The sequence below is a fragment of the Nicotiana sylvestris genome, chromosome 3 (assembly GCF_000393655.2).
Source record: "Nicotiana sylvestris chromosome 3, ASM39365v2, whole genome shotgun sequence".
NCBI classification, from domain to species: Eukaryota; Viridiplantae; Streptophyta; class Magnoliopsida; order Solanales; family Solanaceae; genus Nicotiana; species Nicotiana sylvestris.
The window spans coordinates 103,112,674-103,124,846 of NC_091059.1; the positions used below are offsets into that span (position 1 = coordinate 103,112,674).

At 38.7% G+C, this 12,173-nt stretch overlaps 1 protein-coding gene across 1 annotated transcript; it reads right to left on the bottom strand.

Annotated features, from left to right (window-relative positions):
- Positions 1–10,132: 10,132 nt before the first annotated feature.
- Positions 10,133–11,249, bottom strand: LOC138887771 (uncharacterized). The gene is made up of 2 exons (XM_070169555.1): positions 10,944–11,249; positions 10,133–10,849 (listed from the first exon to the last, which is right to left on the bottom strand). The coding sequence occupies exons 1-2, from the start codon at positions 11,247–11,249 to the stop codon at positions 10,133–10,135; spliced, it is 1,023 nt and encodes a 340-aa protein (XP_070025656.1).
- Positions 11,250–12,173: the final 924 nt, after the last annotated feature.

The following is a 12,173-nucleotide window of genomic DNA, read 5'->3' on the forward strand; positions in this document are numbered from 1 at the left end:
ATGTAGTATTTTCTTCATAGAATTGCTAGATATTCAACTTATTGATGTTACTAAAGAAGACCAATCTAAAAATTTAAAAAAACTATATGTAAAGCGTGGTATAGTACTACGTTTTGTGAGTTGTCTTGTCGTTCTCAAAAAAGCTGAAACGACTACAGAAAAAGTTGTTTTGTTGCAGAAAAATTTAATATGTAAAACGTTGTATAATACTACGTTTTGTGAGTTGTCTTGTCATTCTAAAAAAGCTGAAAACCATGTGAAAAAGCTGTTTTGTTTCAGAAAAAATTTAATATGCAAAGCATGGTATAATACTACGTTTTGTGTGTATGTAAAGCGTGGTATAATACTACGTTTTATGTGAAATCTTGCCTATAAATAACGGGCGCATTCTAGTTATTTTCGGCACTTAACAACAATCGATAACAAATATTTGCATAAAACCAAAGTTTCTATTTAAGAAATGTCTCAACAACCCCTTTATGTCCCAAGGTGCGAATGCGGAAACAAATGCATGATGTACGATTGTAGGGAAAAAGCTGGATGCCGCTACTGGGCGTGTATGAACAAGTTTTATAGGCAACCCGACGTACCTATATGCAATTTTGAGGTATGGATTGATGAACCATGTGAGCAGGAATACTACAAAGACAAGTTGTATCATCTTCATAATGTGTGTACAGGGTAGTGGGATAGGAGCGCCAATCCAAGCAAGAAATTGCGGAGTTGAAGGCGAAACCCAAGGAGGTGAAAGAAGAGAAAAAAAGCCGGAAGACCAGCTCAAGTGGTTGGAGCAGAGAATACTAGGCGGTCGTGACTAAACAATGACATGTACGTGTTGATTGTAGTAGTGTATCTTTATGTTTCCCTTGTCAAGTGTTTTCATTACTTGTATTGTTTGTATTGTGTTAGGTTTGATATGTTTGTGTTTGTATTGTACTATTAAACTAAAATTGTTGTTCAATTGCAGTTAAAATAAAATTATTGTTAAAATAGAATTGTTGCCATTATATATATAATGTAATATTTACACAAAGTACAAACATAAGTAAATCAATGAGTCCTGCAGCTTATGTGCTTCAGTGCTATTGCTGGCCTGAGTCGTATCCCCTGTCGTCCAGGTACACTATTGGGATCATCATCATCAAGTCGCCTCTTTATGTGAGGATGCGCAGCAGCGTCGACAGTACAGCAGGCAGGATCGGGAAAAGAGGCTGTCGGTCGGTCAACAACCTACAAAAAAAGTACTAAGATTAGCATGTGAAAATGTATATTAGTATTGTACTTGTTAAGTCAAAAACGTTTTCTCACCGTGGTCTCGTCGGCCTCCTGAGTATATGCATCTGTGGTGTCCTCATCAGTGCATACAGTGGCCTCCGTGATGGGTTGGGACGAAGCCTTAATAAGAAAATTAAAAATTAATTAATGGCAATTCATTAAGGAAAAGAAACCAAATTGAAATTTACAGTAATAAAAACATGCCTGCGCCTGTGGTAGATCCGGATCAACCGCCGGGGATGAGGCATAACTCAACCTGCGCCCACCATCCACGTCCCGGGTCGGCCGATCCTCAGCTGCAGTAGATGGGCCTGAAAAGAACTGGTCTACATCTCCGTCGAATGTACCCGTGATCAACAATGCATCTGCTGGGGTGACCTACGATGCTGGCAGAGGTAGCTGAAGGTTGTACGACGGCATACTGCTGGAAGGCTCATCTAGCTGAGGGAAATAACCCGGCTGATCATCTCTAAGATCCTCATCATGTGTCTCAACAGTTGGGTCGACAGGTGCCTCAATGCCCCTTGCTAGGGACCACCTCCTTGCCGTCCCCCACGACCTCGTGGGGCACCCCTGCCTCGTGGGGCACCCCTCCATCATGCCCTACCCCTACCTCGTGGGATAGCCCTACCCCAATGGTACTTCTCTGGTGCCGCATACTCAGCCTCGTGATCCAACCTTGCGCCATCTCTCGCTTGATACAGGGTCCGACGAGCCAGCTCTTCCATCCGCCGGCCATACTCAAATACTGCAGCACTGTCGCCATGCTGCTGCATCTCCTGTCCCAACTGGTAGAACATGTGATGCCCAATAGCATGTGCAACATTTAAAATATTAATTAAATAACGCTATATCACAATTATAAGATATTAATAAGCCACAAAAACATACCAGTGCCTCGTGCCTCCCGGCGTATGGTCTGTACCGATTGCCAAGTACATGAATGGTGTTCCCGATCAGCAGTCGGGTGTGACGGCGGTACCATGACGTATGCAACTCAATAGTGGCCTCCTGGATATGTGAAGGTGGTGGTGGAATACGGTGCTCTTGCTGGTCCCAAATATGAACCTGCTGCTCTATCCATCCTACAAATGCATCGTCCACCCTGATACGGTCATCCCACTGATAATGTGTAGGCACCCATGCAGGCTCCCCCGGTATAGGCTGGAGACGGTGAAACTGGCGAAGCACATGCTCTGTGGCATGATGCTCAACCACATCGAAGAAGATCATCGGGATGGAAGTGCTCCAAGGCAGTCAGTCAACTGAGCAATAATCGGGTAGCTGAGCTAGCAACTCGTCGTTGTATGGCGTCCAGATGAACTATCAAATAATAACATAAAAGTGAGTATGCGCAACACAAGTGAATTTATAACAAGTAAGTTTAGGAACATATTTACCTGTCTGGCCACCAGCATATCTAACACATCCCTGACAAGGGGGAGATTATGATGAGCATCATTCCCTCGGTAGTTTCGACGCCGGAGAACCCACTTCGTAGCTAGAGGGAGAAATAGAGGTGCTACACCCGACTCTAGTGGTGGTAGAGGTGGCTGCAATGGCAGGATCCGCTGCCAGGCCCAAACCTAAGATAAAAGGTTAACGTAAAATTTAAGAGTCATTTTGACCATATAGAATTCGGAGTAATAAACAGAGTATTCGAAAATGTTGTCACCTCTAGAAGTGGCAGAAATCCACATATGTCCACCTAGCTGCCCATGCTCGCCTAGCACATACTCCTGTACAGGTATGCTAGAATAGCAACACCCTAGTTGTACTAGGGTAACTCATCTAGCTGCTGCAGATGATGCAGAAAATGCATACTCACTAGATTTCCCGAAGTGTTCGGGAACAAGACACCCCCAAAAAGAAGGAGTAGCGCCAACCTCGTGTACTGCTATGGATAGCCTATGTCTCGCCGGTAATGTCTGGGTGCAATACCTCCATATGCTCTCTGATAGCTGTAATAGAAATGCGACTGCCCCCTCTAAGTGCAGCCTCACCCTGTGGTCTGTAACCAGTATACTGCCCCATCAAATCCAAATATTGGGGACGCGTCATAGCTCTCATGTACTGGGGCAGTGCAATGGCCAGTCCGTCTACACGCAGCCCATACAAAACCTGAACATCCTCAAGCGTGATGGTGGCCTCTCTAGTGGTTAAGTGAAAAGTGTGCATCTTCGGTCGCCACCTCTCTATCAACGCCGTGATGAGAGACCAATCGAGCTGCATCCGTCCAATCCAAAAAATCGTAAGGAAGCTCGTAGCCTCTAGGCGCTCGACTACACGGGGATGGAAATGTTTCTGCCCAAGAAGTCCCACAAATCGTCAGGTCTCATGGCGGGGAGAGTCTGATCCAATAGATGTCCCTCCCATACATAGGAGGACCTATGGTTGCCCTACAACACTAATATCTGATCCTCGGCTGGTCCAGGATGCACAGGCGGCAAGTCCGTGTCGTCTACTGTAATTTAAACATTATTAATTTTGTGTTTGTGTTATAATAAATTAAATAATTAATTATTTAATTGGACTGAGTAATTATCTATAGGTTCCAGACTCGATATTTGAGGCCCGGTAGCACCAAGTTATCCTTAATTATTATGTGTGTCAATTTCAACATTTTTAGAATTTTGTTAGTTTAATAAATAAAATAATTAATTATTTAATTGGAATGAGTAATTATCTATGGGTTCCAGTCTCGATATTGAGGCCCAGTTGCACCAAGTTATTCTTAATTATTATGTGTGCCAATTTCAACATTTTTAGAATTTTGTTAGTTTAATAAATTAAATAATTAATTATTTAATTGGACTAAGTAATTATCTATGGGTTCCAGGCTAGATATTTGAGGCCTGGTAGTACCAAGTTATCCTTAATTATTATGTGTGTCAATTTCTAACATTTTTAGAATTTTGTTAGTTTAATAAATTAAATAATTATTTTTTTAATTGGACTGAGTAATTATCTATAGGTTCCAGGCTCGATATTTGAGGCCCAGTAGAACCAAGTTATCCTTAATTATTATGTATGTCAATTTCAATAAGTTTAAAATTTTGTTAGTTTAATAAATTAAATAATTAATTATTGAATTGGACTGAGTAATTGTCTATGGGTTCCAGGCTCGATATTTGAGTTAATTTGACAACATATATTAATTTGTTAGTTTTGTAAGTTTATTTTTATAAATTAAATAATTAATTTTGTAAAGTGTAATTGGATAGAGTTTGTAGTTAGTACATACTTAAACTACAGAGACTCTACGCTAAAAGGCTCTATATTTTACTACGTTAAAAGGCTCCATATTTTACTACGCTAAAAGGCTCTATATTTTACTATGCCACAAGGCTCTATATTTTACTATGCTAAAAGGCCACTATTACATATAAAAACAACAAACATAACATACATATGAACAAAAAACTAAATAAATAATATTTATTTATTATTTAAGCAAATAAAAACATAACATTAACAATAAAAATTATTTATCAAGTTTTAACTATTTTTTGTCCCAAGGCTAATAATTCAATCCGGGTAAAAATAACATACAAATTTAAACATAAACATAACACAAATCAACGTGGAAACACATTCAACAAAACAAATATGCATATGCTCTACGAGTTTCGACATAAACAAAATCGAAATACCTCGATTTAAGTTTTTTGAAATAGATCCAAATCGAATTTTTGAACCCGAAAGAAGGAATCCAAGGCTTGTGCTATGTGCGGGACCTACACTCTTCGCTTTTTGTATGACGGGTGGGGCCCAAGATTTTTTTTAATTCGCGAGGGGAGGGGGACCAGCAGTGGTGGGGATTTTTTTAAAAAAAATGGAGGTTCTGTCGTGATCGTGGGAAAGAAGAAGGGGCCCTATATTTTATTATAGGAAAACGCATTACAATACTGTGTTTTCCTTAAACGCAGTATTGTAATGCCTTTTCCTATAATAAAATATAGGGATTTAATTAAACGCAGTATAATATAGGGTACCTATATTTTTTATAGGGAAACACAGTACAATACTGCGTTTAAGGAAAACACAGTATTGTAATGCATTTTCCAATAAAAAAAATAATTTTTAATAAAACGCAGTATAATACTACGTTTAACTTTAACGGCTAACTTTCCGTTAAAGTAAAATGCAGTATTATACTGCGTTTTATGTAGAAATGTAACTTTTTTAACCGTAAAAACGTATTTTGTGCCAAAAATGGCACGATTTCAATTTCGGCTTCTAGAAAATTTCCAATTACAGTTATGGAAGTAATTTAATCCATTTTAATTTCTTTCCTTTTTTCTATTTTCTGAGAAATTCATTAGTGGTGTCAGTTGATCAGTAGTGAACTAGAATTTACATCAGTAGATTAACGTACTAGTAGAATCACTACTCATTTGTGATAATAGGTGAGAAACATGTGAACCTCTAATTAATTGTGGTAATGATCCAAACTTAGTGTAAATGTCTTCTATACACTTCAAATCAGTTCAATTATTAATAGATGTGATTCATTTATCAAACATAGATTTTCCTGTAATATAAGTTGATTCAACAGGTTTTGCGAATATTGCCGGAACCAAATTAAAGAAGTTTTTTTTGGTGAAATATAATATAAAAGATATTAACCCAGATACATTTCAGGCCCAGTCGACAGAGGCCCAATCGAACAAAGGCAAGCAGAAGGCCTACTTATAAAACTTAGCCCACACTTGTAATATTTTCTTCTATGTAAATACTGTACATTTTATTTTTTTTATTTTACATCTGTAAATATATATAGACCCCAATACAATAATGAGATCAGTTTTGGTCAATTATGTTTTGACCGACTCAGTCATGTCTCTCTTTTTCTCTCAACCCTCCTAGGGTTTTCTCTCTTTTAATTCCGCCATAGCTGACAAATTCCTAAGCTAACATGCTATCAGAGCAGGAATATAGATTCCTCTCGTCACGCACTTACTTCCGATGGTAATCTTGGTTGAAATCGTCAATGTTTGATTCAGATTGTTGATGTCGAGGGTACTGCGGTGAAATTTTTGGCTTCTTTCAATCTCCACCTTTAATCGACTGTTCGTGCTTGGATCTTTGCTAATCTTCAAGTTTCTCGAAGGTTTTTGCTGAATTTCCCTACCTTGGGTTCATGACTGAACAAGACCTTACTTCTTCGAATTTTCAGAAGAAGGCCAGTAACGTTGCTACTCCTATTCACACGTTTTGATTTTTTTTACTGTTGTTGTTCATTGCATGTACTGATTTTGGTTGTATCTCTGATTACCCAACACATTGTTGTAGTTACTCAGTATTAGTTTTAATTACTGCTGATAATGGGTAGTGTTATGGATAATGCTGACTCGGCTTCACTCTCCAACGGGTTTGCTTCATTTTCTGTGGATCCCTCACATCCCTTGTATATCCATTCTTCTGATAACCCCGAGAGTCAATTGGTATTTGTACCATTCAATAGATGTGGGTTTGTGTTGTGGCGTAGCAACGTGTTTACTTCCCTTTCTGCAAAGAACAAGCTCAATCTATTAGATGGCAGAGTCAACCAACCCACTCCTGACTCCCTTTACTATCCATATTAGGAAAGATGTAACGATATGGTCAAAACCTGGATAATTAATTCAGTATCTAGAGAGATAGCTATTGCTTTAAAACTTCTAAGGATGTCTGGAAAGACATAAATGAGATGTTTGGACAGTCAAATGAGTCAAAATTCATTCAAATCCAAAGGGAGACCAACTTTACTACTCAAGGCTCCTCTGATATGGCTTTTTTAGTTCACCAAAATGAGGAGTCTGTGGTAGGGGTGGACGTCGGTCGGTTCGATCGGTTATTATGAAAGTACGGTTCGGTTTATCGATTTTTTATTTTGTAATATTAATAATCAAATCAAACTAAAGTATTTACGGTTTGTTGCGGTTTTTTCAAAGTTTGGTTCGGTTATTTCTGGTTTATTTATTCGGTTTTAAACGGTTCAAGTAAATTTTAAAATCAGTATCTAATAAAGGAGGAGGGAATAACAACGTGGAAAAGTTTGATGTAAATCCTACAGTAATCTGCTTCTGATCAACAACATAATCTGCACCAAGGAGATAAATACGCTGAAGGTGGTTGGTTCACAGGATCTCCACGACCTTTCTGCACAACTACATTCACATGGAACTAACCAGATAAAATTATGCATTACTTTATTAGTCAATAGTGTAGTTTCTACATAACTATTAGAGTAATTTTAGTAGAAACTTGTTGTCTGCCCTATTCTCGGACAGGAGCACCTTCGTCTCCAATACAGATTTAGAGGGAAAAGTTTCACTTGCTTCCGTCGAGCTAGTATTATTTCATAAACAACTACAGAAAAGAACTCTGGACGACAATTATTGTAAAGGCAAGAGCTAATTAGTAGTAGCTCAAACGTTTAATCAGTGGATAAGCAAGCAGCCTTACACTACATATGGTTGTGCAGTGATGTTTTAAGCGTCAATACCACACAAGAGGGGGGGGGGTGATTTGTGTGGTATCCAATTTTCGATCTAGAAGAACCAGGTTCTTCTAGGTGTTCTAACTACTACTGTTTGCAGAATTAAAAGTACATAAAATAAAGAACACAGAGATTTTTACGTGGAAAACACCCGGCTCAAAAGGTGAAAAAATCACGACCTACTACTCAGTAGGATTTTCCCCAACACTGAGCTAAATCACTGAGCTAAAATAACATTTACAAAACTCTTTGTAAACCTAAGGATTACTTCTAATCCCGTTGTAGCAACCAACCGCTAACTGTTGCGACAACTTCAAGTTAGCCTATAACTTGAACTCTCAAAGTACCTAATACAATTGCTTATATGAAAGCTGGAAAGGTACAACTTTGAACCACCTACTCAATTGAACTAGAATAAGAAAAAACACAATGGAACTGGTTCTTCTATCTCGTTCAAGTAGCTTCAGGAGTGCACACTCAAATCTCACATAAATTGCTTGCAAAATTGCCTTGCTCTTTTGCTTTCAATTTAGTTTAACTTCTACGTTTGTACGATACCTATAAAAGAGAACAATCACTGTTATTTAATGAGCTAGTAATTAGAGTTTGATTGAGACTCAATTGCTGATCTTCTATCGAAGTTGAGTCCTTGAACAACACAAACTCCAACACTATCTTTTATCCGAATTGTATTCTCTTCACATAAGGAGACTTTCTCCCCTTATCCAATATGCAACCTTTTAGATCAGATCAGAAGATATTGCTGCTTGATCAGTGGGACTTATCTTCTTCACGTGCATCTCACATGTATAGGTTGATCATGACTATGCTTCACATGATGGACCTGGTCCATGACTGAGTTCATTTGTTATTCTTCAAAACTTCACCTGTTCTTGGGCCAACAAATTGCCCCTTTTTGATGATGACAAACTTTGTGCTTTTTACTGATTAAAAGACCTGTAAGAACTCAACTTAACCATCAACACTAGACTTAGAAAATTTACTTCTCATCAAGGACCAGGTTAATTAGATTATAAATATCACTTATTCAGAATAATGTATAAAGCACAATATCTCTTCCCCCTTTTGGCATCATCGAAAAGTTGCATACACAGTATGAATTCCAGATTTTAATAAGTATTCATGGCCACTAGGCAACTGCAAGTGAAAACATGGTGCAATTATCAATAATCAACAGACATATTTAAACTATTAAGGTTAGAATCATCATAGAATAAGAGAAAGCTGGTGTTGTCATTGATCATGATATGTTGCCATTAACAGTCCACAAAAAGAAAGAAAAACTTTCAAAACATGAGCAAAAATAGAAAAATCCCTAATCCGGGTCGCTGGGGTTCACTGGGGGTACTAGACAGGTTCAGAAGACAAGTGCTAGGAGACCTAAGGCTTAGAGGAACTAGAGGGTTGAGTCTGGAGAAGGTTCAGCATATTCTGAAGGATTCCATCACTCTTCTACTTTTCTTTTTCTAGCTCAGTTCTAAGGCTATCCCTCTCAGTTTCCAATTCAGCCACACGAGCCTTGAGCCTACTAATTTCAGCATCCTTAGTTCTACATTCCTGAACCAAAGTCCTAACCTTGCTGTTGATGGGTGTCTTCAAAGATGAACCAGGTTCAACTGGGATGGCATTGACTGGATAGTCACAAGCCAGAAGAGTCTTAATGCCAAAATGTTCCTTGCTTGATGCCATTTCCCATTTCTTTAAAGGCACATTCAGCCTGTCCAGAACAGTGGTCAGTATGAAGCCATATAGAGTAGCATGAGCCTTGGAGCCATTGATGACCCTGTCTAGCAATTTTACAATGAGAGCAGGCCAGTTGATCTGCTTTCCTCTCTCAAGGCACCCCATAAAAACTAGGTCCATGCAATTTGCAGTATGTCTTCTCTCTTGTCTGGGCAGTAGGCACTTGTTGACAAACTCAAACACAACCTTGTGCTCAGCCCTCATCTCACTTTTCTGCACAGCCCTGGCTTTATTCACATCCTCTGAATCACAGAACCTCTTGGTGATCTCAAGAGCAGTAGGTAGGGAATCCAGGTATGGCCACCTTTGCCTAGTGTAGTCATCAAATCCTTCAGAGAGTATATTCAGAATTTCTCCCAGTTTCGCAGCATCAAATTGCACTAGGACTGCTTTCACCAAGGTACTGACAACCCCATCCTTAACATCAACATTAGCCATGAACTTAATTAGTTCCTTTCTGGTTAGTCTCCCATCTATCTGAAGGACCATGTCCTTCCAACCTTGAGCAGTTAAAGAGTCAACCAACCTCATCATCCCTGGTTCCATCAGGTCCTTCAACAATCTACCTTTCAAAATTTTTCTTCTGCCAAAAATGACAAACTTGTCCAGTTACTTCTTAGATTCCTCTTCTTCTTCTTCTTCTCCACTCCACTCTTCATCATCTGGAACTTTTGCTTGTTTAGCTTTCACTGCAGATCTTGTTCTCTTGGCTAGTGAGGGTTCAGCAGACACAGGTACAGAAAAAGACTTCTTGGAAGAAGTCTTGGACTTTGTAGGTTTTAGTGTAAGAACCTCCACTGTTGTACCCCTTTCTTGATAGACCAGTTCCATCTCCTCTTCCTCTACAACCTCAGAGGATTCTGCAACCTTTCCCTTTCCCTTCTCCATTTTCTTTTTCTTGCTTTCTTCTAGAGCCTTTTGTAAGTCAGCTTCACTTTGCTTTACCCTTGTTCTTGTGGCTCTTCCCTTAGGCATTGAAGAGGCAGTAGGTTTTGGGAATGAAGGTTTTCTTTTCTTGGATGGCTTGGGAACGTTTGGGGCTTTTGGTGTGGTAGCTTTGCGTTTCTTTGTGTCATAACTTGTCTCAATATTTCTCAGTAGATCAGCTAAGGTCTCTTCAGTAGATGAAACGAGTTCATCTCTCCTTTTGCTCAGATGAACCAACCCCTTAGCAGCCTCCCCAAACCTACTTCCCCCTGACTTCATGCCACTCTCTTCTAACCTCTCTTGTGCAACCCCACATATAACAAGAACTACTCCCTTCCCATTTCCCCTTTCTTTACCACATGCACCCTCTCTCTTTTTCTTTTTCAGACTTCTTTGTACCTGCACTCCTACTCGTCTCAACCAACTTAACATCCCTAATGGGTCCAACTAGAACAAACCTAGTTTCAAAGTTTTCAACAACAGGTGAACTTACCTCAGTAGGGAATTCTTGAGTCTTTTCAGAGTCAGAAGACCCATGTCCTTCCCCCTCAGTCATAGATTGAAAGGATTCAGACTCAGAACTGGAATCAAAATTTGGAGTTGGGCTTTCTTTCACTTGGCTAGCTTTCAATCTTTCATTTAAAACCTTTCTCAGAGCCCCATATGCTACAGTTTTTCGAGCCAACATTTTTTGCCTTCGAAACCTAGGTTTTGGGGATTCACTAGGAGGAGTAGATGAGGATGAATTTGAGGATGATGGTAGCGGAGGAGAACCAGGATGATCTTGTGGGTTAGACATTTTTGTTCGTTTCTTGAGTTAATTTGGAATTTTGGAGAAGAGAGCAATTAGAGTTGAAGAAGAGAATTTTTGACGGTTTTAGAATAATGAAGAAAATTAGAGATGTGGTGTGTATTTAAAGAGAATTAGACATTAATTCAGTAACATCAGTTTTTCAGGGGTCAAATAGAAGTCTAATCAAACTGTAATTCTGGACTTTTAATGATTATTTGGCTTCCCTAGATATTAAGCAAAAATCACGGTTTTAGAGTTCTAAATGGACGAAACTGGTTCAATGCTTCAACGGATAGAATTTTCTAGGAATTTGGCAAGTATAGGACTTCTGCTCATGATTGAATTGTTAATCTTTCTAATTGTGCAAAGTATTGAAACCATACCTGAGCTTTCACATGAACTCATATTAGTGAACCAGGAGATCAGTGAAAAACTTTGTAAGAGATCAGTGAGTCATATATACACATGTCACAGGAGTATACTAATTAAAGTATGAGACTGAGTAAGAATTAATCTAGATAATTACACAAAGTTAGAATTCCTAGCCAATTTTTTTTGTATTATGAGCTGGACCTATTACGTGATCTTAATCATCCATAATTCCAACCTGTTCCTCTCAAAGTTTTCTCTATTCAGTGCTTTAGTGAAGATGTCAGCAATTTGCTTATCAGTAGCACAAAATTCTATGGAGATCAGACCTTTCTCATAGTTGTCTCTTAAGAAATGGTGCCTAACATCTATGTGCTTAGTCCTTTTATGATGAACAAAGTTCTTTGTCATACTTATAGCACTAGTGTTATCATAGAATATAGGAATGCAACCTACTTCTATACCAAAATCTACCAGCTGTTGTTTGATTCATAGCAATTGAGCATAATAAGAAGCAGCAGCAACATATTCAGCTTTAGTAGTTGACAAGGCCACAGAATT

Bases quoted from the DNA above. Each gene is read 5' to 3' on its own strand.
- LOC138887771 (XM_070169555.1), bottom strand. From the start codon at position 11,249: ATGTCTAACCCACAAGATCATCCTGGTTCTCCTCCGCTACCATCATCC. The intron at 10,850-10,943 runs GTAAGTTCACCT...GTAGGAGTGCAG, and splicing joins CTCAAGAATTCCCTACTGAG to GTACAAAGAAGTCTGAAAAA.